The 27,477-nt window shown below is 39.0% G+C and overlaps 1 protein-coding gene across 3 annotated transcripts in view; it reads right to left on the bottom strand.

The window, feature by feature from the left end:
* Positions 1 to 2,406: 2,406 nt before the first annotated feature.
* LOC140147919 (molybdate-anion transporter-like) overlaps positions 2,407 to 27,477 on the bottom strand; it is a 39,536-nt gene continuing 14,465 nt past the window's right edge. The window contains exons 5-13 of one of the 3 annotated variants that reach the window (XM_072169715.1): positions 27,181 to 27,299; positions 25,865 to 26,001; positions 20,812 to 20,972; positions 19,887 to 20,012; positions 15,714 to 15,816; positions 13,210 to 13,277; positions 12,247 to 12,326; positions 10,833 to 10,917; positions 3,175 to 3,260 (exon numbers count right to left, since the gene is read on the bottom strand). In XM_072169715.1, the coding sequence (XP_072025816.1) occupies positions 10,848 to 10,917; positions 12,247 to 12,326; positions 13,210 to 13,277; positions 15,714 to 15,816; positions 19,887 to 20,012; positions 20,812 to 20,972; positions 25,865 to 26,001; positions 27,181 to 27,299 (864 nt within the window). In that variant the 3' untranslated portion in view covers positions 3,175 to 3,260; positions 10,833 to 10,847. Of the gene's footprint in view, positions 3,261 to 10,816; positions 10,918 to 12,246; positions 12,327 to 13,209; positions 13,278 to 15,713; positions 15,817 to 19,886; positions 20,013 to 20,811; positions 20,973 to 25,864; positions 26,002 to 27,180; positions 27,300 to 27,477 lie in introns of all 3 variants that reach the window. The other 2 variants (XM_072169716.1, XM_072169714.1) reach the window with 2 other exon arrangements.

Raw genomic sequence — 27,477 nt, 5'->3', positions numbered from 1 at the left:
TCACGAAATGCCCCTTTAAATAATTGATCTATATAATACAATGTAGGTCCATATGCACCAGTTTTTCATATTTTTGTAAAACAAAAAATTAAAAAACCCTAATTTGGTCCAATAAAGACAAAAGCCCCATTTTAATACACATCACAAAGTTTAACAAATACAAAATTTAAAAAAAAATCTGCTTATGTGGAATGATAAAAGTAATTAAAGCAGAAATGCTGTTTCCATAATCTTCCATAATGTTGAGATTTTTATATCACTGGAAACCTCTGGCTACATAATGTTTATGTACAAAATATTTCTTGCAGATTAATTCGTTTTGCAAAGATATCGTGAAATTTGAATTTCGTTCTGGTGCACCAGAACGAAATTACAACGCATTGTCTATGGAGCAGTGTAATACACATAATCATGCATAACTTCAAAGCAAAAATCGAATCAACTGAAATTTTGGGAATAGGCTTTTTTCGTGGATATGTACTGAAAAATGTCATAAAAAGAGGATGCTAGGATCATGAAATACTCCTTTAATTTCAGGAACATGACACTTATATTTATTGTCTGTTATAGCAAACAAACAAGGTTTTTATGACTAAAGCTGAATTTATACTCTATCGCTGAGCGATTGCGATGCACCGCTTTTGGAAAGCGATGGGAAATTGGGCAAATTCTGCGATGCATCGCTCGTCGCTTTTGCATTTGTACTTATCGTGGCGATTGCAGATGACAATTAAAATATTTTAATGCCATACAACATCCATTGCTGTCAACTGTCAAAATTTATTGTTTTGACCTAATTACTAAAAGGTAATAATCGAGAAAGGTAAATTAGTTGGTTGAAAATGACTGGTTGGTGCATTCACGTGTCTAGCGACATCCCCGTTGAGATTCTTCAACTTGCAAAAGCGACATCATTTTTGCCTCAGCAATTTGAATCGATCGATCGGCTTGACGCTCTGGAAATGTAAGTAAACACTGAACATGTGTAAGAATCCCTTTTCTGCAAAAGCAATTGAGTATAAATTCAGATTAAGGCTGCCTTAATTAGTTTACTCAAACCTCTTCAGAAATTGAAAACCAAATGCACAATGCATATTTTGTTTTTAATTTCCTGATTACAAGTTTATCAAGTACTTAAAACTACAAAAAAGTAATTGAATTTGTAGAGTGCAAATATGGATAAAAACATTCCTATTGGTTTAACACTAACAAAAGTTCATTAAATATAAACTACAAAAAAGTTCGTGTTCGAACCTGCAAAATAAACAATTACGGATGACATGGTAATAGTGATGAATTCTATCATAATATACAAACAAGGAAGCAGCTTACGCATCATACACTGGAACATGAATACATTCAAACATTACAAATTAGCGCATAAGATCAACCCAGCATCACAGGCAGGTATGTCCAGAGTTTTTATTCTGGTATATCTGTCTATATGCATGTCATGTTTCCATTTGAAAACTCATAAATTGTGCTAGTGTGCGATGCGTAATTCTTCTTTCCCCTGTATCATAATATAGTTAGCAGCTGAATAAGGGAGCAGGGTCAAAGTGTCCAATGAATGAGCTTCATGAATATACATTAGCAGAGAGTTGCAAAGTTTAGAGTGTTAAACACTTGACACTATAACACATTTAGTACACTATTTTCAACATGAAGATGATGTTACATGATCAAGTGAAAAGTCCTATGATGTTGTGTTGGAATTGCCCTTTTGTTGACCATTAGGGAGTTTTGGCAAGTCCAAAACAACATCATAGGACTTCTAATGAAGATATGTGTTACACTTGTTTAATACTTTAAATGACAACACAAAATGAAATTTAGACATTACATGATACTCTATGTGTAAATAATTAGAAATTGCACAAGTAGTTGTGTTTCTTTGGCTCGCATACATAAATGTTACCGTCCATCACGAAACACTCGTAAAGTCGGCCCCTGGTCAATATTGTTATCTTCCGTGTTTGGAAAATATATATTATAAGCTCTACAATGGTATATCATTTGACTTCAAACGATATCCACAAGCGGAATTATCATTTTATAACTTTGCTCCTTCAGCAAAAGGGTACATTATTTTGGTGCTACGTCATTTCTTTTTTTCCACATTGCTGGTATTAAATATTGTATGCTCATAATTGGCGGTTACTTCAAATAATCCCAGAGTCAACAAGGTTCGGAAATGTCTTCTCATTGTTAATTGTTGGTTAACCCACCACTTGAACAGGATTTAGCCAAAGCAAATAAAGACTAGAACTACTTACGAGTTCTATACATAAGTAGAAGCTTATTATCCTCTTCAACAATAGGATTAATGATTGGTTTAGAAGGTGATTGACTAGCACTAGGAAAATGAGAAAAAATGTCGCACCAACTTGAGGTACATACGAATTCAACAGAAATGGTCCATTGCAAATTTCGGACAGGGTTTGACAGGTTGCATACTGTGTAAAACAAGTGTTATTTACTATCATTTTTTCATTTACCTGTATACATAAAATTGTATATTTGTGACCATCTACCACGAAGTGGTAGTAAAGTCGGCTCTAGATCATTTTCTGTTTATTACAGATTTTGAAAGAATGCACTTTCAGCTTTAAAATGACACCTCTACCAGCTTTATCGGAGATCTGGAAGTGAAGTTATGGTTCATCAAAGGTCAAATTCCTAATATATTTTACATAGAAATCCACATACTGTTTTTGATTGTATCTCAAAATGGAAAATGCCGACTTTACGACCAGTTTGTGGTGGATGGGCACATTTATGATAATATTTTGATACAAAAGGCTTCACAGTCTGCACTGGGCATTGTCAAGTGTTACATTTGGTTTCAGTAATTTTCGGTACTACTCCAAGATAAAATTTCAGTGTTATAGTTTCATATATATTATAAAACAATATAATACAAAGGTGAACAGAGATAATAAAGACACTTTAAATTTACATTGTCGTTCATCTCCATCAGGGCCTAGATTTCGTCTTGGTTTGTGAGAATCAAAATGCTTCATTTATAGTCACTGTACTTATAGATAGAAGTTGATTCTTGCAACCGAATCTTACGAGAATCATTACGAGAATCGATTCTCGTTGAAATCTAGGACTTGTCCATTCAGACTTCTTCATCCACTGGAACCTTTTCTTTGTCAACACTGGTCATCAACGGTACCGATTGATGTTTGCTGGGAATTGAACCTGGGTCTTTGGCTGGTGCTGGTGCTGCTGAAGTTGATGTGGTCTGACTTAACCTGCAATGATACCAAAGAATAAATTGAGGAAAATTACCGTATTAAAGTAAGGAAAAAAAAAATAATGGTTTGTCTCAAAGCTCACGAGTGGTTTGAAAACAAATGCGAAATGCGATTTTTTTTTATTATAAACAACTTTTTTCATGGTATTTGGAGAAAAAATCTGATTTTACGCGAATTTTTCCGGAAAAACTATCAAAAAAATTCTGCATTTCTTTTTGTCCAAATCTCACGAATTTACAAATGCGCGCGCGAGCTTTGAGACAAACCTTCTTTTTTTTTTTGGCCTAATATTGCAAGATTTCTCTCAAATAACACAGGGCAGCTCCATGATGCAGAATTGGGTTATTCCACTTGAAATTCACTCCCCTGTGGAAGATTTTGGAAATATCTTCTACAAGGGGAGTACATTTTTCAAATGTAACTGGTCAGGGTTAATCCTTTTGAAACCCATACTCCCCTTGTATCATGGCTTTACCTATATCTTCCACAACTGGAGTGAGTATTTCAAATGGAAGTTTATACCCAATTGCCTATTCTATTCAAAATTCATACTCCCGATTTTGCACCCGACCTTCCAATGCATAACATTTCATTGGATTTGTACAACTCACAGAATTAAAACCCGAGAATCTGGACCTGATGGCCATCTTGATACGTACATGCTGGAGCAAAAATGTTGGGGTATTTGATTTTGCTCGGAATGTGCTCAAGGCTCGAGGCAATCATTGTCATGTGAGTGTGAGATCGCATACTACACGCGAGAGACGCACTTGATGCTCCCTACGCGGGACACCTAAACACTTCTGGTGAGACGCAGAATTGTTTTCGTTAATTTCCGTGCCACTGTAGACAAGGACTCGAATACCCCAATTAAAACCCGAGAATCTGGACCTGATGGCCATCTTGATACGTACATGCTGGAGCAAAATGTTGGGGTATTTGATTTTGCTCGAATGTGCTCAAGGCTCGAGGCAATCATTGTCATGTGAGTGTGAGATCGCATACTACACGCGAGAGACGCACTTGATGCTCCCTACGCGGGACACCTAAACACTTTGTTTTCGTTAATTTCCGTGCCACTGTAGACAAGGACTCGAATACCCCCAATTCCCCAATTTGAATATTAGCATTGATATTAATAAATATGCAAATAAAATGACACAAAATTATACAGCACATGAGGCCACCATGTCCTCTCACCATACCAAGTTTGAAGCATTTAAGCTGCATAGTGAATTAATGAAAATTGATACAAATATGCAAAGCAGAGGAATAATCATTTGAAATGTTTATGAATTAATTGTAGTATATTTTTCATTATTACCAAATCCAACATGCCACCATCATCCTACGCGCAAACTCGCAATATTGTGACTTGCCTTAGCGCAATATTGCGAGTTGCACTTAGGAAAAGTTAAAATTCAGTCAATTGAAATTGTGATGTGTCATGTCAAAATGAGACACTTTTGGGAAGGTTATCAATTTTGAGATTTTTACATATATTAAATAAAAAAGATATTTTGCTCAACAACACCGTTTTCCTCAATGAAATCGGACATTCCTAAGCGAAGATATTGAGTTCGTAAGTTATGGTATTACATAATTGGAAATTGAGATATTGGCCTTTGAAAATATTATTGATAATGTTGAGAGTAGGAATTACCTTGAAAAATACCTTATAAAATACAAGATGCCAGTTATATTCCGGTCTGAAACTTTCAGACAATATTTTAAACATGAATAACATCACAAATTCGCAACAAACTCAAATTGTGAAAAAATCACCACTGGGCAAATTTTTGGCTATTTCTCCATTTACGATCCTGCACAAAAGTGTCTCTTTTTGATATGACACGTCACAATTGAAGAATTTGAGGTACAAAGTTGTATATTCTCATGATAAATTTTGAGGATGATTAGTATTTTGCTATCAGCAGACCTGAAACTGACCATTAGTAAACAAAGCTGAAACTGCTCAAAAAAGCTGAAAAAACAGCATAGAATTAGGGTAAAATAGCTCAAATTGGGCTGAAAATTAAAAGAAAACACATAAATTTGAGCACCAAAAATGCTGAAATCAGATGATATGCTAAAAAGGTTCAGGTGATTTTTTTTAATTAAAAGAAATGTATTTGCATTTTGATTTTCAGACCACCTATAGGAAACAACTTTTTTTTGGCCTTATACTACGCATGTTGGCAGTGAACAGAGATACAAGGGCCGATCAATAAGTTTGTAGAACAATGTACTTTACTTTGTTGCGAGGTAAAGAATTTGATCTCATTTGAAAGCTTGTTCCTTCACAACATCACTGCAAAAATAGTAGAGTTCTGCATTCCTGTATGTGGGTAGTCAAGTACAATGTATCTTGTTCTACAAACTTATTGAGGCCCCTTGTGTGTGACATGATCAAGTAAAATAAGCCATATGTCAAAGAAAAATTCACTTTGAGATATGATAAAAAAAAAAAGGGCCAAACTCTCGTTCTCTTGTTATATACCAATTTTTATGTTCTTTTAAATATTTGTCACAAACAACTCATTTTGCTTGATCAGCTCAAATATATGGAAGCAGTCTTAAATAATCCTAAAAAATGTATAGTAATAAGAGAACAATTTATTTACAGTTAGACTACAACCCTACTTGTTTAGTAACAAGTTTTAAACAACACCCGATTACAAAATAAAGCAGATAATTATTTCCCCTTCAAAACAAAGACGTACCACAAAAATAGAAATGTTTTACCTAATGTTTGTTATAGGTTAATCAGATTCCACCAATCAGCACTGCTATGGTTATGGGCTACTACATCTTACATTGCCAAAAATAATTATAGGTGCCCTTAAATGGCCTATTCCAGTTGAAAACCATACACCCCCTAAGAAAAACATGACTTTAATCTCCCACAACATGGGGTAGATTTCAAATGGAGCCACTCATTCGGGTAACCCCATTTGAAATCCACAGTTCCTGTGTTGAAGATTGAGGTTATATTTTCCATACAGGGTGTATACACCGTAGAAGTGACATCATAATCGGATTGACTACCATAGCAATTGATGAATACAATTTGTGAATGTACCCCGCTGCACTACAGGCAGGTTGCACTCATCACCTGAGTATGCCCGCAATCATAGATTGAATACAATACCGCTCTTTTCAATGATACTAATCTTACATGTGCGAGTGATTAGCATTTCTTTGACATCTATGGTTCAATGCATCGGTACCACGTGAACGTTGTAGTGCGGGGGCGACATAGTCAGAATATTGTATTTGCCGTGTTCAAGGATTATGTCCGACACAGCATTATATTTTAGGCCTATGGCCTTATTTTGCGGACATGTCTCCGAATCAGTGGAAGAAACTCTACTTGGAACCTACTTATCAGAATATTGTATTCATCCATTGCTATATGGTAGTTAATCCGATTAACTACGTCACTTCTACGGCATATAGATTTCAATTGAAATAACCCCACAAATGGTACCCAACTATGTGACAGTTTCTATTCTACATTCTCAAATGTATAAAATGCCGGAAATACACCATATTGGATTGACCAAAATAGTGAGTGTGCCACTAGCAGGTTTGCACATGAAGCTTGTGTACATGGGACAGTGCATTATCAGCAATTCACCAACAAGCATACACTAAAAATAAATTTGCATATAAGCAAAATAATCCTGAAGTACACTATTTCCCCTCCATGGATGACAAACAATAATGGCAGAGTCCAAATGTATCTTAGAAAGGGGAAAATTGGTTAGACAGTCTGAAGAATAAAGTCTACTGTGGGTCATGCGTGTTAATGTGTCATATCACTTACCACCAATTACAAATTCTATTACCCCACGACCCATTATTCAAAATCGTGCACTGTGATTTGTTGAAACGCGTCACGTGACAGACCATTAATTAGCGATAAAGTGTCAAGGGCAACAAACTTTATGTTCTATCATCACAGCGCACAGCAGAGCGCACAGCACACCTGCTTATGTAGGGGAGAATGGAATGTCAGGGGTGTGTTATTGTATGTGCATACCTGCTTATAGGGGAGAATGGAATGTTAGGTTGTGTTATTGGAATGTGCATACGCTTTGGCTACGTGTATGCGCTCCACCTTGAGGTAAACAACTTGAAATATTTGGGCAAAAAATTTGATATTTTCTCTTTAAATCACACTATTTTGTGGTAATAGAATAGAAATAAAGGGTGCAGCATTATCCTTTACATAAATAATGTGTCCTCGGCAGTAAAAGCGTTTAAATAATGGGTTAAATGCCTCACCCATTATTTACGTTTTACTGCCTCGACACATTATTTTCGTGTAAGGATCATGCATTACCCTTTATTTCTTAAATATAAATTACAAAATATAAACAACCAAAACATACACACTGGTCTAGTAGCCTTGGTCTTGCGACAAATATGACATACCACAATTAAGTGCATCTATTAATAGGCAGTAAAATGTTACTCCTGTTGACAGATGTTGTCAATTCCCCTTTAATCTAACCTCATTAATTAGAAAACATTATAACCTGCTGTTACATATGAAAAAGTATATAGGTATAATTATGGAAAGCATGTACTGTATTCGACCAGTAATTAACGCCCCTCCCCTAAGTGCCCTCTATGAAATTTTGCGAGTAAGATTTGTCTAAGTCCCCCTTTTAAATGTACATGTACATATGTACAACTAAATTCAATCAAATGTCTGAATAAAATCATGTACAACTAACTAAATTCAATCAAATGTCTGAATAAAATTAACCTTCTATTATATGTTCCCACAACTGTTTGGAATAACTTTAATTTTTTTTACTTGCTCACTGACTCCATACTATGCAGTTAGAAGGAAATCAATAATACTCGATTCCGTTACATATTTTGGACAATAGTCGAGGTCCAATGCCCCTTAACCTTTTCCCAACACTCCAATGTGTTATGGAATATATTATATACTAGGCGGTTACCCGTATTTCGCGGTTCTCGGCAGTCATAGTTATTGGCTTTTGCAGATCTCAAACCTGGGCTTCCTTGGCCAAAGTTACACCCACCGACCAAGTTTGAGCTCCATGAGCAATTTGAAATCTTTGTTTTTTGACCTATGACCTCTCAACCGTAGGTCTGACAAAAAGGTCACAATGGAACTTTTGTTTGTTAGTCCAATTTACACCTACCCACCAAGTATGAGCTCCATAGGTAATTTGAAATTTTTACCTTTTTGACCTTTGACCTCTTAACCGTAGGTCTGAAGAAAAGATCACCGTGGAAACTTTTGTTTGTTAGTCCAAGGTCCACCCACCCACCAAGTTTGAGTTCCAGAGGGAAATTTGAAATTTTGACTTTTCTTGACCTATGACCTCTTAACCATAGGTCTGACAAAAAGGTCACCGTGGAAACGTTTTGTTTGTTAGTCCAAGGTCCACCCACCTACCAAGTTTGAGATCAATAGGGACAATTGAAAATTTTGACATTTCTTGACCTATGACCTCTTAACCGTAGGTGTGCCGAAAAGATCACCGTGGAAACTTTTGTTTGTTAGTCCAAGGTCCACCCACCCACCAAGTTTGAGCTCAATGGGAGCAATTTGACATTGATACCTTTCTTGACCTATGACCTCTTAACCGTAGGTATGATGAAAAGGTCACCGTGGAAACTTTTGTTTGTTAGTCCAAGGTCCACCCACCCACCAAGTTTGAGCTCCATAGGAGCAATTTGAAATTGTTACCTTTCTTGACCTATGACCTCTTAACCGTGAGGGTATGATGAAAAAGGTCACTGTGTGGAAACTTTTGTTTGTTAGTCCAAGGTCCACCCACCCACCAAGTTTGAGCTCCATAGGGGACCATTTGAAGTTGTTACCTCTCTTGACCTATGACCGCTTATCTTTAGGTATGCCGAATCGGTCACCGTAGAAACTTTTGTTTGTTAGTCCAAGGTCCACCCACCCACCAAGTTTGAGCTCCATAGGAGCAATTTAAATTTGTTACCTTTCTTGACCTATGACCTTTTAACCGTAGGTATGATGAAAAGTTCACCGTGGAAACTTTTACTTGTTATTCCAAGTTCCATCCACCCACCAAGTTTGAGCTTCATAGGGGCAGTTTGAAATTTTTACCTTTCTTGACCTTTGACCTCTTAACGTTGGTCTGACAAAAAGTCACCGTGGAAACTTTTGTTTGATAGTCCAAGGTCAACACAATGGCATGGCTAGATTTGCCATTTAAAGTATTTGAAATTAGACTTCAATTGAACTTGACCCCGTCCTTGACCTTTGACCTTAAAAAAATATAAACTTGTTCTTCCTCATACCAAGCTGCACCCACCCACCAAGTTTCAGCCCTGTATGACCTACGGTGGCCTCACATTAGCAGTCACAGACAAACAGAGCCACAGACAGAGAATAGCGTATTATTATATAGATAGATCCTTCAGCTTAGGATTATTTTTGTGTCAACTTTAGATAAATTGGCAGCATGGATACTGATATTGGACTCTGTCATTCTTGACATTTGTTTAAAAAGTTACCCTTTTCAGAGTCTTGGTTAGCAGCGACATAGCTTGTGACACCCTTACGGCATCTTCATTCAGCGTAGTGTTTACAATCCTCCAGTCACCATCTACAATGATCTGCTAACACTGGTCAGGTGACCGGAGGATTGTAAACACTAAGCTGAATGAAGACGCCGTGATGGTGACGCAAGCTATGTCGCTGCTAACAAGACTCTGAAAAAGGTAACTTTAGATAAATTGTATTTTGACTGAATCATTATGCAAGTAAATTGATTCCACTTTCATTTCATCAGGTCAATAAGCCCCCCGACTTGTCCGACTTAAGCATAGACCCTGGAAGCACCCAGGAACGCTAATTAGGTCGAATACATACATCATGTTATAAATACAACTGAAGTTTGTGAAGGTGAAATAAAATCTAGTATGCCTCATCTCAGGTTGAGAGTAACTCCATGTTGGATTTCGCTTTTGCGGATTAAATCAGTACACTTACGCTGTTGCTTGTGCACAAATCGCCCTCTTATGCGTATGTATACACCCCACAGGATTAGTAGCGAGCGATTCAAATTGGCCTCTGCAAAAACCAACATGGCGTTACTATCATCTTGAGACGAGACACACTATAGGATTTATTAAGACAGACTGCGAAGGCAGAGCAAAAATAAATAAGCATTAGGCAAACCTATTATGCACAACATAACAACTACCATAAAATGTGTTATAGTTTGATCAGCTTGTAATAGGTGGGAAATGTAAGGCTTTTACTACTATGCTGAAAAATATATCCACATTAAGAGTGATGTAGTTGACCTGTCTGGTCTAAATTGTGTGTGTTAAATAAAGCCGGCTAAGTATAGGACTTTAATTAATAATTCATGATACTTCTGACGAGTTGTCACAGCAAAATTCTTGAAAGAAGATATCGAGTTATTAATCCATGATGTTATAAGGCCCGCCGATAATTTACAAGCTGATCAAACTGTACAGAAATGCTAGATAGACCCCTCAACTATTCAGCAACGAGAACCTACCCATACACATACATACATGTATTCATCGTTACTAGCATTTCTGTCCTAGCTTTCTATCCTGTACTACTGGTAGTAAGATTTCCTGAGCACGACATTCAATCCTGGTGGAGAGGGATGGATATGTATGTATTAATTCTCCTTTCGGTATTATCTTGAAAGCCTTTGCAATGTAAACTAAGAATACATCACTGAGCACATTTGACTGATAAAAGAGGGTGCAATAATGATGTTGAGAGTGCGCAGTGTTGCCAAAACTTTTCAGCATCAAGGCGCGGCGCATTGACTCGCCAGGCCGCGGTAAAGGATTCTCAAGTAGCCCAATTTTTTCAGCTTCCAAAAAGCGCCCAATACCGGATATTTGGGCGGATTTACCCGAATTTAGAACGCAAAACACCCAATTGGGCGGAAAAGCACTTGACTTTAAAACTTCCGATACGTACTGGGAACTTCTTGACCGATCAATAAATGGTCACAAAACCCATTGTAATTTCAATTTGCCGCTTCAAAGACTCAAAACCCTTATAAATCGGCTAAATTGAAAGGAAAATACATCAAATTACTGCCGCGGCCTGAGACTGGCAAAAGTAGCCCAATTTTAGACAAGTAGCGGCATGCTTTTTTAGTAGCGGCAAGTGATCGCCAAGTAGCCCAATTGTGCGCCTAAGGCGCGGCGTTGGCATCACTGAGAGTGCGCAGTAATGATGTGCCAATCGACAATGACGTGTCTCGGATTCAATCATCATCTAACAATCGTAACAACAAACTGATAATCTGATTGGCCAATTTGATAATCTGATTAACCAATTTGATAATCTGATTGGCCAATTTGATAATCTGATTGGCTAATTTTGTGTCAAAGTTTGGTCGGAGCGGCGTCAATCAGGGCAAGAGAGCCATACATCTCTGGAAGCTAGTGTAGTGGAGGGGAAAATACACATGCAAAACCCTTGAAACACCCATGTTGGCATAGACACCAATTATAATCTAATATCCGCCTGTCTCTATTTCTTTGGTTATAACACACCGTCTTTTAAAAACTATGCTCATGCATTATGTATGAGTAAGATCCCATCAGGATGCAAGCATGTTTCTGCAAAATGTTTATGTGTCACTCAGAGGGAAAATATCTGGAATATTTCAGCACGCTGCACAGCAAACTCGAATTTTAAGTGTATGCTTGTTTGCAATCTACATGTAAAGAATTGTGGCAATGTAACAGACTTACAATGGTCTACACGCACAAACCTTTGAAAAGCTGCAGATAAATGCCCAAGGTACATTATTTAAGTCCCCATGCATGGCAAACCAGTAAAGCATGTGGCTATATGAAGCCAGGGCTAGCTGAACCTCTTGGCCATTGGCCATATACGGGTAGATGTTTTAATAAAATTAATAATAAGACACAAACTGTGATTTTCATTTTAACTTACTTATATAATATTTGTTGCATGACAAATGAAGCACACAGGAACCCAACACAACACCTGAAAATCACAACCCTCGGGAAATCCTGTAAAACAAAGATTGGATCAAATATTGTAATACAAATATAATTGGAATGTGTTCTTTAAGGCAGCTGTACACTCTCAGAAATGCATGTAGTAAAAGTGCCATAACTTCTTGATTATTCACACACAACACATAAAAGTATAAATTTGTGGGTCAACAAATCTAAATAAACACAGATTTGGAGAAAAGCACAATTTTCGCCTCTTTTTTTGACAACATCTATGCCTATATACGCAACGAGATATGTTCATGCACATATTTTGGGGGGGGGGCTTTGGGGGCGCGAGCCCCCCAGGGTAAAAGGGGGGGCCAAAACAAAGGGGCGGTGGAAGAAGAGGGGGCGGCCAAAAGAAGGGCGGCGGAAGAAGAAAGGGCGGAAAATTTTGAAAATTGGTACTATACATTGCTAGTGCCTATAATCCTTTTTTTTTTGCTCTTCATTTTTCAAACCACCGGAAAAAAAATTGGGTCAACCTTTTCGGGTTGTTGAGGAGGTGGCGGCAAAATTGAATTTTCTTCCCCTTTGCACAGATCCTCCATCTTGCTACCAAAACGAGGTTTTCTCTGCAAATGCATGCGCTAAATGTGCTTTTCTGTTTCCTGCGCTTTTGTAGTAACGCAACAGAAGGCTTTTGCAAAGCATACGCGCTAATTAAAGTGTTTGACAGGCGTATGTACACACAGCACACACTTTGCGGATAGAACCTCTTTTTGAGATAACCGTGCGATCAGCGAATTGTTTATCTTGTCATGTTGACTCACATTTCATGCATGCAGACTACCAATAGTATCCAATTGGTAAAGATTATTCAAGTTTGGGAAGATCAAATTTAGCTTCTATTATAACATTAAACGTTTACACACTGATTGAATTACATACTTACCTGGAGTAATATAAGGATGACTATGAAGTTCAAAGGTATTCTGAAGAAGTTCATAATAGTTGAACGGACTGCAAAAAGGAAAAAAAACAAGAACAATTTCTTACTTAAATTGACAAGCAGTAGGTGCAAGGTATTATTATTAATACAGAAGTAAAAGGCAATGACACTAAGCATTGGTTTTCTGTAAATTCAATAATGCAAACTCCGCTTCCTACAACATGAAAAAGGGACAACAAGGATATCTAAACTAGATGGACCGCGGTTCTCGGATGTCGCGGTTTTCGACGCACAGCGTCGACCGTGATGCCTCCACCAAAGGGAGCGACGTGGCACTCAAAAGTTGATACAAAGTTTCAAGCCTAAAAGGCAGACTGAATTTGACCTCAGATGACCCCTGGATGACTCGGCTGTCACGTTTACCTGGCTGATGGTGACCCCAAAATGACCGTCCAAAAATTTGGCTCTAAATGTTGACTGTACCCACCAAATTTCATGCCCATACGACAGTTTTTACTAATTGACCTCACATGACCCCTGGTGACCCCAAAATGACCTTCCAAAAATTTGGCTCTATGTTGACTGTGCCCACCAAGTTTCCTGCCCATATGACAGTTTGTACTAATTTGACCTTAGATGACACCTGGATGACCCCTGGATGACCTTCCAAAAATGTGGCTCTAAATGTTGTCTGTACCCACCAAGTTTCATGCCCATATGATAGTTTTTACTAATTTGACCTCAGATGACCCCTGAGTGACCCCAGATGACCCCAAAATCACCTTTCAAAAATTTGGCTCTAAATGTTGACTGTACCTACCAAGTTTCATGCCCATATGACAATTTTTGCTAATTTGACCTCAGATGACCTCAGGTGACCTTGACCCAATAACTAATACAAACTTGTTCTGCCTGTGGTCAAGATGCACCCACCCACCAAGTTTGAGGAACGTGCGACCCCTAGCCTTCGAGAAAAGAGGTAAATAAGGAAAATGGCCCCCTTGTAGGACTACAAAGTATAAAAAAGGTGCCCCGATAAATAAATGAGGGTTTCCATAATGCAGCTATGACCCAAGATTGGTTGCATTAGAATTTAAACTGTTCATATGAGACCAAATTTTAACCAAGTCTCAAAATAATGGTATTTTACAAGTTGACCTCAAATGACCTTTGACTTCAGTATATGACCTTTAATCGCCACCAATTTATGAGGGTTCACAAAGTGCAGCTATGACTCAAGTGTGGTTGCAATAGGATTTAACCTGTTCATAGAAGATCAAATTTACAATTTTACTTTGTTTGACCTCAAATGACCTTTGACCTCAGTATATGACCTTGAACCCCACCCAAAAAAAAGTATCCAGAGTTTTTGACCATGACCCACCTATCCCGAAAATATAAAGTCAATCCGCCCATCCATGCCCGAGATACAGCATCCGGACGGAAGCATGGAAGCTCAGACGGAAGCTCGGAAGCACGGACCTTGCAAAAATAGTATGCCACGCGGTGGAGGCATAAAAACACCCCCCCAAAAAAAAACATACACACACACTCCTACACCCCAACCACATCCACACACAAACACCACCCCCCTACATACACCCGCACACGCACAAAAAACTTGAATCTTATCTGAACCAAATAGTTCATGACTTTTTGTATGGCAAATTCACAGAAAAAAAAACCACTTAACTTTTTAACAGTATTTTTCTGATCATGCTCCAAAGCTAATTGGGCTACTAAATCACAGGTTTGAGCACCCTGACAACAGAATTTAATTCCTTATAACAACCTTTTAACTTTGACAGCAGCCTGATGATCATGATAAAAACTCAGTATGCTGGTGCCTGTCCAAGATGGGCTAATTTCTACTTGTTTTGGCCTGTGATAATTATTGCAGCAAAACATGCTGATGATATGTGCTTGGAGTGAGACATGTTGTGCTTGTGGTATGAAACATGTTGTGCTTTTGGAACGAAACATGTTGTACTCTTGGAACAAAACATGCTGTGCTCTTGAAGCGATGTGCTCTTGGAACAAAACATATTGTGCTCTTGGAGTGAGGTATGTTGTGCTCTTGGAGCGAGACATGTGCTCTTGGAACAAAACATGCTGTGCTCTTGTTGTGCTCTTGGAGTGAGACATGTTGTGCTCTTGGAACGAGACATGTGTTCTTGGAACAAAACATGCTCTGCTCTTGGAACAAAACATGCTCTGCTCTTGGAACAAAACATGCTCTGCTCTTGGAACAAAACATGCTCTGCTCTTGGAACAAAACATGCTCTGCTCTTGTTGTGCTCTTGGAGTGAGACATGTTGTGCTCTTGGAGCGAGACATGTGCTCTTGGAACGAAACATGTGCTCTTGGAACGAAACATGTTGTGCTCTTGGAATGAAACATGTTGTGCTCTTGGAATGAAACATGTTGTGCTCTTGGAGCAAGACATGTTCTCTTGGAACGAAACATGCTGTGCTCTTGGAACTCTTGTGAATAGAATGTCAACTTACCTTGTTCTGGTACATATTTGCCCCTCATTGTACCCATTGAGGGCCAGAAGATACCAACACACACCTCAAACACAAGAAAACTAATAAATACTAAGGACTGGTTCTGCAAGACAAAAAGAAAATTTATTATTTTTTCTTGAACAAATCCAAATTTACACTGCAACATAAATGCACAGAGTAAATTCTGCTAACATTGAATAAACACTTTCTTGCTCATCATGTATTTTGTTGTGAAGATGGTGTTGTGTGGGCTGTGTATGTAAATGTATATGCTCTAATGCCTGTAGGGCCCATATCTCTGTCAAATTGCAGTGACTGGTGGAAACTCACCACACCTCCCACAAACAAGGCTCCTCTAGATACATTTCTAGTGGATAGTATCATGGCATAAATTGTTTATATATGTGGCATGATCTGCTCTATGGGAGGCCAAAGGAGGCATTTTTGAAAATTGAGTTACTATAATTATTACCTCATTACGCTATCATAATAACACCGAAGGTCTAGCATACTTGGTTCTAAGGTTCTTTGATGTTTTTTTTCTTAATATCAGAGGTGTAAGTGAGGTAAATTGACATTCTATTCACAAGAGTTCCATAAATACTACTGACTCTAGCTCAAGTGCAACCATTAGTTCCTTCAGTGATCAATATGATCAATCTTTGCTTCTGCTGAATGCAGGGAAGTATTGTTAACAAAATTGATGAACTAAATTGCTTGATAAACACTATGAACTCTAAACCTGCCATTATAGGCATTACTGAATCTTGGCTCAATGCAAATATTACTGACTCTGAACTCTGTATAAGTAATGAATATTGTATGCTTAGAAATGACCGTGCTACCCGTGGTGGTGGCGTATGTATGTTTATCCACAACTCCCTTAAGCCCAGGATTTGTAATAATTTGTCCATTCCTGATTGTGAAAGTGTTTGGGTTGAATGCAAGTTTGCCAAATGTAATCTGATGATATGCTTGTACTATCGCCCCCCCCCCCCATATCGGAACACTAACACACTTCCTCAACTTAGTTCAAGTATTGCTCAAGCTCTCCGCTCTAGCCCCATGGACTCTAAATTAATTGTCTTTGGGGACTTTAACGTTAACCTGTTTGACTCATCCCATTATCTGTTTGATGAGTTATCTGATCTCCAGCACAGCTATGGTTTGAAACAGCATATATCCCAGCCAACATTCTTTGGTCCAACCTCTGAATCTCTTCTTGACCATATTTATACTAATGATGCTAACTTGATCAGCAATATTACTCACTTGTCTCCCCTTGGTGCTTGTCACCATACTGTCATTCAGTGTTCTATTAACCTTCAGCCTACCCCAACCAAGGCTGTTAGTCGACCAATCTGGCAATACAGCAAAGCAGATTGGGAGGCAGCTAATAGGAGCTGCTTAATTTTCAATTCAATGAATATGATGATGTTGCCCAAGCTTGGACAAGTTTCCATGGAGCCTTTATGCAGACCATGTGTACTTATATTCCTCAAATATCTGTTAAATGTAAGACCAATGACTCTCCGTGGCTGAATTCAGAGCTTCAGAACTCATTAGAAAGAAACACAGATTGTTCAATCAGTGGAAAAAGTCCAAGAAGACTAATGATTATAAGAAGTATAAAGAGTTTAGAAACAAACTTTCTAATCAGCTTAAGTATGCCAAACAAGATTATTTTTCCAACCTGCTTGATAACAACTCTCCTGGCAAACGCTTCTGGGGTTATGTTAAATCCAAGTCCTCTCAATCTTCCATTCCGGACAGTATCCACAACAAAGATGTCACTGCCAACACCCCATGTGACATTGCCAATGTCTTTAGTTGCTTCTTCTCTGAATGTTTCAACCAAGATGAAGTGTCTGATTCTTTTATTTCTAACTATGATACAGTTTCTTCTATTTCTCATTTCAGCTGCTACACTGGTGAAATCCATAAGCTTATCCGCAAACTGAAAAACAACTCTGCCGCCGGTGTAGATGGGATCACCAGTGTGATGCTGAAGAACACAGCCTTTTCTGTCTCTCCTCTCCTTGCGCAACTGTTCAATCTATCCCTTCATACTGGCTGCGTCCCCAGCGCGTGGAAGCTTTCCCGTGTGATTCCGATCTTTAAATCTGGTGACCGCCAGTCTGCCTCCAACTACCGTCCTATATCGCTTCAGCCGATCATCAGTAAACTCATGGAAAGAGTCATTCACCAGCACATCCTCCAACATCTCAATCAGAACAACATTCTCACTCCCCGGCAATTTGGTTTTCTCCCCAAGTCCTCAACCTCTGATGCCTTAACAACAGCCCTTCATGACTGGTATAATGCTCTGGAGAACCGGGCACGATGTTGCTGTGGCCCTCTTCGATCTTACAAAGGCTTTCGACAGAGTACCCCATGGTCCTTTGCTGCTAAAACTCAGATCTGTTGGCATCACTGGTCCACTCATGTCCTGGTTACGTTCGTATCTTTCCAACAGAACGCAGGTAATAGCGGTTCATGGCGATACTTCTGATCCGGCCCCTGTCATCTCTGGAGTACCTCAAGGCTCTGTCCTGGGCCCTCTTCTTTTTCTTATCTATGCTAACGATCTTTGCCTTTGCCTTTCTAATTTCTCCCAGGACAGTGCCTTGGTGCTCTATGCAGATGACACCACACTTTATAAGCCTCTTACTTGCAATTCTGATTTGACGGGCTTCCAAGAGGACATTAATGCTATCCATAACTGGTTCCGTTCCAACCATCTCTCAGCCAATGCCAGCAAAACCAAGACCATGATAATATCAACAAAAAAGGAACCTTACCCACAGATGAAGCTCTATATGAATCAACAGCCCATTGAAAGAGTTAGCTCTGTTAAATTCTTAGGCATATGGATCAGTAACAATCTCTCATGGAAAGTCCACGTTGATAGCATTTGCAAGAAAGCTCGTAGAACAATAGACTTCCTTCACAGATCTTTCCACAATGCCCCACTCCATATCCGCCGTTCTCTATATCTGGCTCTTGTTCGTCCAACCCTTGAATATGGCTCAATCACATACCACCCTTTAAACCAGACGCTCACAAACCGGTTAGAATCCACCCAGCGGTTTGCCTTCCGTGTGATCTTGCAGGAATGGAAGCTTTCCAATGAGGATCTACTTTCAAAGGTAGACCTCCCCCCTCCTCTCCAAACGTCGCGATTTGGCCACACTCTGCCACTTGTACAAAATCCTTCACAAGCTATGCTCTTCGCCAAACCCATTTAAACTGCACCCGCGCCTGGCCTTCGCATAATCTCAACAGCTGCGCCTTGTTATTCCGTTTTCCGTCTCTCCCTGTCTCAAAAATCTTTGTTCTCATATGCACCTACCCTATGGAATTACCTTCCTGACACTGTAGTCAAATCTCCATCCCTGGCTGCCTTTAAATCTGCCATTAATGACCAGGTGTGCTAGCCATCTCCTTCTCCACTTCATTTGTTTTGTCTTGGTTTATTTTTCTCATCCATTTTTGTCTGTCCCTTTTATTTTGTGTTTGGTGTAATTAGGTCACCCTTTAATTTAGTGCATAAGCACTATTGGGTTCTCGCCTGGTCTCTGACCGAATTGTTATAAATAAAAATAAATAAATAAATAAAAAAAGTAACGATCCACTCCCTGAAAAACGTGCGAGCCAAAGGTGAGTGCCTCGCCAAATTTCCGAAAGTGCAAGGGGGCTTGTCCGGGGAATAGGCTGCAGGGTATCACCCCCCTCAAAAAAGTTTTATTGGCTCTTTTTATGACGAATTATCATCATCCATCCAGGAAATGTAAAAAAAAAGAATTAAAATTTTAAAAAAATGTTTACATTTCCGGATTTTTTTTTTGCCACATTTCCGGAATTCCGGGAATTTCCGGAAGACTTACACCTCTGGTCTTATGTATTTTATTGTTTTTTACTCCATATTTTTGCCCATATCTCAATTTCAAAATTGCTGCCTTTGTTTGGTCCCCATGGACCAGATCGTGTCACATATGTATCATAAATCAGAAAGCATCAAAAATCACCAAAAAGTGTTGTGTTTTGTTACACATGTGGTATGATTTATGAAAAATCATGAAAAATCTTAATTTTAATATGTCATTCAATGCTGATGCGTAATCAATAGGCTACATGCTGGATTCAACTGTTTATAAATGAATTGATATATACCTCTGGTATAAAGGCTGGTACACACAGGGAAGCTGCTGCAACAAACAGGACAGACCTCATAAATGACTCCACCTTGCCAAGCTTACATAAGATTGTGAATAATGATGAGCCAATCATTATTGCAACCTGGAAGAAAAATTGTGATAGTAAATTTTAATAGCAGAGCATGGGCCTATACCAGCTATGGTATAATTTATTACCGTAAACACTTGATAGTAAGCATATGTGCTTACTATCGAGCGATTTTGAAAACATGAAATTGTGAAATTGTACCAAATTCCGGTGCTTATACCAATTGAGCTAATGGGATTGAGACACACATTTGCAGGTTTACTTGTTCATATACAAATGTATAACTATGTGTATCGATGATTTGCTCAAAATTCTTCACACTTTTTTGATGGGGCTCTTCATGTTTGCATGTTTTAAAAGTGCTCGATAGTAAGCACATATGCCAACTATCAAGTTTTTACGGTATTATTATTTAAGCTTTAAATGTGGCACACAGTAAATCCAATTTAAAATCATAAGGGAAGCCAGTAAAAAGGCCCTGTACTTGTTAGAACTGTAGCAAGCCTGCCATGAGCCAAATGCCATCCACATCCCCCCTTGCACAAGCTTGTGCACTCTTATTGTTTGCCAATGCAAAATACCTCATTACAGTTGGTTCCAGTCAGGGATTATACGCCCAATAGTTGGCTATACTTGTCTGTCCTGTAAAAATGCCCGACCAGCTATATATCTATGGCGACCCCCTTCACCGGGTCACTTGTGCCTGACCGAAGTTTTGTCAGGGTTATCTACTGGATTTCAGTTGTTAATGCCTAGATATGCTTGACCAGGCAGGGGCAGGCAACGCAAAGGTCACCTCACATCAAAACAGCCCATGGGCATTAGGGTTAATAATAGACCAATGTATACCTACCATAAAGCCAGCAAATATCCATCCATGTGGAATGCCTGTCTCACCGCCTTCAGCTGGTGTGGCTTTATCTGGAGTCAAAGCTGGAGTCCATTCCAATACAAATGTATACATAGCACCTTCAAACAGAGACTGAATCAGCCCTAAACACAAAATCTTACTATCTGCAATGACCAAATACAAGTAAATGAAGCATGTCAATCTCTGTCTCTATTCAAACAAGGCGGTTCTCGAACCACGAGTCTCGCCTGCTTTTGTGACCGCCTGCTTTTTCAATTACTTTTGGTAGCGGTAAATGAATTTGGCGGTTATCGGCTGGGCACGATTATCTGGCTGATGGTGACTGTACCCACCAAGTGTCATGCCCATGCAGCAGTTTTTACTAATTTGACCTCAGATGACCCCTGGTGACCCTGAAATGACCTTCCAAAAATTTGGCTCTAAATGTTGACTGGACCCACCAAGTTTCATGCCTATCCGACAGTTTTTACTAATTTGACCTCAGATGACCCCTGGTGACCCTGAAATGACCTTCCAAAATTTGGCTTCAAATGTTGACTGTACCCACCAAGTTTCATGCCCATACGACAGTTTTTACTAATTTGACCTCAGATGACCCCTGGTGACCCCGAAATGACCTTCCAAAAATTTAGCTTCAAATGTTGACTGCACCCACCAAGTTTCATGCCCATCCGACAGTTTTTATTAATTTGACCTCAGATGACCTCGAAATGACCTTCCAAAAATTTGGCTTTAAATGTTGACTGCACCCACCAAGTTTCATGCCCATCCGACAGTTTTTACTAATTTGATCTCAGATGACCCCTGGTGACCTCAAAATGACCTTCCAAAAATTTGGCTTAAAATGTTGACTGTACCCACCAAGTTTCATGCCCATACGACTGTATTTACTAACTCGACCTCAAATGACCCCTGGTGACCTCGAAATGACCTTCCAAAAATTTGGCTTTAAATGTTGACTGGACCCACCAAGTTTCATGCCCATCCGACAGTTTTTACTAATTTGACCTCAGATGACCCCTGGTGACCTCAAAATGACCTTCCAAAAATTTGGCTTCAAATGTTGACTGTACCCACCAAGTTTCATGCCCATCCGACACTTTTTACTAATTTGACCTCAGATGACCCCTGGTGACCTCGAAATGACCTTCCAAAAATTTGGCTGTAAATGTTGACTGTACCCACCAAGTTTCATGCCCATACGACAGTTTTTACTAATTTGACCTCGGATGACCTCTGGTGACCTTGAAATGACCTTCCAAAAATTTGGCTTTAAATGTTGACTGGACCTACCAAGTTTCATGGCCATACGACAGTTTTTACTAATTTGACCTCAGATGACCCCTAGATGACCTCAGTGACCTTGACCCACTAACCAATACGAACAGGTTCTGTCTCGGGTCAAGATGCACCCACCCACCAAGTTTGAGGAACGTGCGACTCATAGTCTCCGAGAAAATAGGCGGAAAGCAAACTTTAACCAAAACTTTAACCAAATTTGTCACATACGCACATACACACATACACCCCTACATACGGAAAAGTGATTATATAGTCTCCTGCCTTATCAGGCGAGACAATAAAAGGAAAAAACTTCAAACAAACACAATATCAGGAATATGGGGGATGCAGATTAAACTATTGTACTGTTATTTTCGCGTATCAGTACAGAATTGCTCAGCAATTGACTGAGCTCTTTATTTGCAATATTAATAAAATTAAGAAAAAAATCACCCACAAAAGTAATCCCTACCCCACACAAACACACATCCCTATGTGCGATCATCCCCAGCCCGGGACGCAGATTAGGGCTAAGGCCTGGAACATTAAAAATCCCTTACCTGTCGACAAATGTCTTCAAGAACATATCGTCCGCCTGCTACACTAATTGCCTAAAGTTACTTTTTTGTAACTTTGAGAACAAAGAACAAAATGTGGTTCAAATTAAACACGCATCAGTTACGCAATCACCCTAATTATTTCAGATTATTCCCTTTCATTTGTATCATTATCATTAGTTCTTGTGCAAAGATTGGTGAATAAATATGTTTAAATGCATGATTGAACCATATTTTGTACTTTGTTCTCAAAATTACAAAAAATGACTTGGGCAATTAGCGTAGCAGGCTGACAATATATAGTAACTTACTATAATAATAATATTTCTTCATATACCTGTTTACCTACCATTAGGTTACGCCTAGTGATGCAAATAGACTTCCTTGCCAATCAGGATTTTGGGTGCTGGCTGGGAGTGCAAGCCCGTGGAGGTCCCACTAGATGACCCCTGGTGACCCTGAAATGACCTTCCAAAAATTTGGCTTTAAATGTTGACTGTACCCACCAAGTTTCATGCCCATCCGACAGTTTTTACTTATTTGACCTTAGATGACCCCTGGTGACCCCGAAATGACCTTCCAAAAATTTGGCTTTAAATGTTGACTGTACCCACCAAGTTTCATGCCCATCCGATAGTTTTTACTAATTTGACCTCAGATGACCGCTGGTGACCTCGAAATGACCTTCCAAAAATTTGGCTTTAAATGTTGACTGTACCCACCAAGTTTCATGCCCATCCGACAGTTTTACTAATTTGACCTCAGATGACCCCTGGTGACCTTGAAATGACCTTCAAAATATTTGGCTTGAAATGTTGACTGTACCTACCAAGTTTCATGCCCATACGACAGTTTTTACTAATTTGACCTCAGATGACCTCTAGAGGTCCTCAGTGACCTTGACCCACTAACCAATACAAACCGGTTTTGTCTCGGGTCAAGATGCACCCACCCACCAAGTTTGAGAAACGTCGACTCCTAGTCTCCGAGAAAATAGGCGAAAACCAAAACTTTAATCAAATTTGTCACACACGCAAACATACTCGCCTTCACCGACAACCGTGGACACTTTTTGTGTGTGTGGTTGTTAACAGTGAAACCGTGGACCCACACACACGGACATATCATAATCCAAACATGGACTTCTTTGATATTTCACCGCTAACCGTGGTCCTGGTATTACACCTACCATAGAGGACCCTACCCCATATGCAAAGTTATGCTGTATAGCACCCTCTGCCACTGTCCTACGACCGTGGAAGTCCACGTTTCGCAGTTTCTGGTTTTTCACTACATAAGTGTGGACTCAAAGTCCACGTTTGTAGGTGAAAACAAGCGCACACACCCCCACACACACACGCCCCCACACACACACCCCTACATACGGAAAAGTGATTATATAGTCTCCTGCCTTATCAGGCGAGACAAGACAAAAATCCCTTACCTGTCAACAAATGTCTTCAAGAACATATCGTCCGCCTGCTACACTAATTGCCTCAAGTTACTTTTTTGTAACTTTGAGAACAAAGAACAAAATGTGGTTCAAATTAAACATGCATCAGTTACGCAATCACCCTAATTATTTCAGATTATTCCCTTTCATTTGTATCATTATCATTAGTTCTTGTGCAAAGATTGGTGAATAAATATGTTTAAATGCATGATTGAACCATATTTTGTACTTTGTTCTCAAAATTACAAAAAATGACTTGGGCAATTAGTGTAGCAGGCTGACAATATATACAGGGTGTCCCAAAAAAAAGAGGCCCCACATTGCGCCCTCTTTTTCTCCTATTTCTGAAACGTTGATCAAATATATTTTGGTATGTAAAGAAACCCTAAATCGTTAGCTTTAATAAACCAAAACAATTCTTTCAATCAGCTCACAATTTTTGATGATATGCCCTCTTTAAGAAATGTACCCGTTTTTCACTCTGTCCACGGATGAGGTTTGGCTACATCAAAGATTTAAACAAAACACACGGTTAATGACATGGAGAGATAATAGCATTAGTCTTGGGAAAGCATTCACTATAAGCGAGGATCACCAGCTAGCTTCAAACATCTTCGCAACCCAGACATTACTGCTGCATTCGCAAGTATCCGGCGCACAAGGCCTTGAGGATGGTACATAACGCAATTAATGCAATGAGAACTAGGGCTGAAACCTGTATTCGTCAAGGAGGCAACCAGGTAGAGGGCAGAGCAGCACAGTAAACTCACTTCAAAAGAACCAAAGACAAACTAAACAGCCCTTTTCAGGGCTACCTTTTATTCAAAAAAGAGAAATGACTTATGTTGTCAATAAAAAGAAAGCAAGAAACGAGAAAAACATAAGTAATTGCAAGTATAGCAAAAGAAGTCCCATCCCACATCAATTTCGCCCAAATTAATGACACTTAACAAAATCCATAACCCATAAGCCCACCGGTAAAGCCCATTCCTTTAAATAAAGTTGTTATTTTATAAAGTTATCATCGAGGAATGTTTTATATTCATACATGGTATATGCACTTTTCAATCTTTGAAGTAGCCAAACCTCCTCCGTGGACAGAGTGAAAAACGGATACATTTCTTTAAAAGGACATATCTTCAAAAGTTATGAGCCGATTGAAATAATTGTTTTGGTTTATTAAAGCTAACGATTGAAGGTTTCTTTACATACCAAAATATATTTGATCAACTTTTCAGAAATAGGAGAAAAAGAGGGCTCAATGTGGGGCCTCTTTTTTTTGGGACACCCTGTAGTAACTTACTATAATAATAATATTTCTTCATATACCTGTTTACCTACCATTAGGTTACGCCTAGTGATGCAAATAGACTTCCTTGCCAATCAGGATTTTGGGTGCTGGCTGGGAGTGCCAGCCCGTGGAGGTCCCACCAGTAGTCGAGGGCACACACCCTCAATTTCTTGTTGGGATTTTCTGGGCAGGGAGCTTTTCTAGTGGCGAGGGAGCCTATGTGCACCACTGGATGAGTCCTTGCGATAGGTATTTGGGCTTTGCCCTTTCTTAATTATATAGGGTAATTAAAACATTTTCTTCCTCTTTTACGCGACAAAAAAAACCCTGTTCTACGGACGGGCAGACCTTCCCAGGTTCTCAGTAAGTCCCTGGTTGGAATGTAAAGAATCATACAAACATATCCCTGTTCAAAAGTGATTACAAATCCAACCCCAACACACCCACCCTTACCTGTTTTCAAATATGTTACAGCAGATTGGTAAGAATCTGTCATGCTTGCTTGAGCATCACCATAATTCTGGCTCCATAATATGACAATCATCACACACATAATTACAAGCACTGTTAATGATACATCAAATGGTGCCCTGAAACGATGGTAAAACAAAAACATGTATCAACTGAGCATCAAGCTAGGCACAATGTATGTCAGGGAAGCAGGGACTGCCTTTTGAGGGGAGCTAGAGCTATCACTCTTCTACAGCTCCTCTTAAGTTGCATTTGCAAGAGTGATTAATAGCTCCTCTTATTCTTTATGCTTTAAGGTGGTACTACACGCCTGGCCAATTTTGTGCCTATTTTTGCATTTTTCTCAAATATTATAGCACATTGGTGACAAGTAAGATATGTATATTATAGGGGCAAGGACTACAACTGCTGCACTGAAAATTCAGCAACTCAAGGCAAGTAGTTATTGATTTATTGATCAAAAATTGGTTTCCCTCATTTTTGACTGTAACTCCACAACTGTTGTCTGTGTTGAAATAAAATTTCCAGTGCAGTAGTTGTAGTCCTTGCCCTTACATGTATAATATACATATCTTACTTGTCATCAATACGCTATCATTTTTGAGAAAAATGCAAACATAGGCGCAAAATTGGCCAGGGGTGTAGTACCCCCTTAATGGCCACAGGTGCAAACAGCTCTTCTAAAGCTCTTCTTGAAGAAACCAGAAGAGCATTTTACAGCTCTTAACCTGATTTTTAAAAGGCAGTCCCTGGGGAAGGATGTCAAATCTCATGTATTCAGCATGAGTCTGATGCATTTGGTCACTTTCTCACCCTCTCATGCTAAGGTTGTCAAAATATAATCTTTATTTCTCATTTTTAGGTTTTTTTTAGTTTTTGTCATAAAATTATAAAAGCTTGATTTGATACTCGCAAATTTTTATAAAATGAATTGAAAACTAAGTTTTCCAAATTTTTTTTTAAAAACAACAAAAACCTGAACTTGTTTTTGAAACTGCCATGGGCTTCAAGACATAACATTCTTTTTAGCCTTATACATGCGTGCGATAATTCAAGAAAGCTTGTGTTTTTGTGGAGTCTGTTTATGTAAGGCGGGGGTGTGATTGAGGGGTGTACATGTCAACTGCTCAGTTCCAGATGTGGGTAAGTGCAATAGCTGCCCTGTGAACATTTGGCAATTTCCCCAAAATTATACTCATATATATTTTTACATGGCAGCTACATATGGCAGCTATTGCACATTCCCACTTCTGGGATAAGCAGTCGACAAGCTTGGATAACCGTTAATCTGTACTTACACATATCCAAAGTGATCTGCAAATTTTTGGGCCACCAGGCCGGCTATTATTGCTACTATAGAGTTGCTCAGAGTTGCATTGGAAAATATACTACTTAAAAGTTCCTTATCAAAACCTCTCTGTCAACAACAAAAATTTTTTGACATGATAAATATTAATAATATGACAAATGACACTAATAACAACAATATTATCTGGACCTGGGAAAGTTTCAGTTTATACTGCTGCGGATTCAAAATAAAATATCATGAGTACCGGTATTTCAGAATTTCAACCAGACTTCAGCTGGCAATTTCC

The sequence above is a fragment of the Amphiura filiformis genome, chromosome 3, assembly GCF_039555335.1.
Source record: "Amphiura filiformis chromosome 3, Afil_fr2py, whole genome shotgun sequence".
Lineage (NCBI taxonomy): Eukaryota > Metazoa > Echinodermata > Ophiuroidea > Amphilepidida > Amphiuridae > Amphiura > Amphiura filiformis.
The sequence above is the reverse complement of the archived record's forward strand: the minus strand, read 5'-3'. Positions and strand labels throughout refer to the sequence as shown.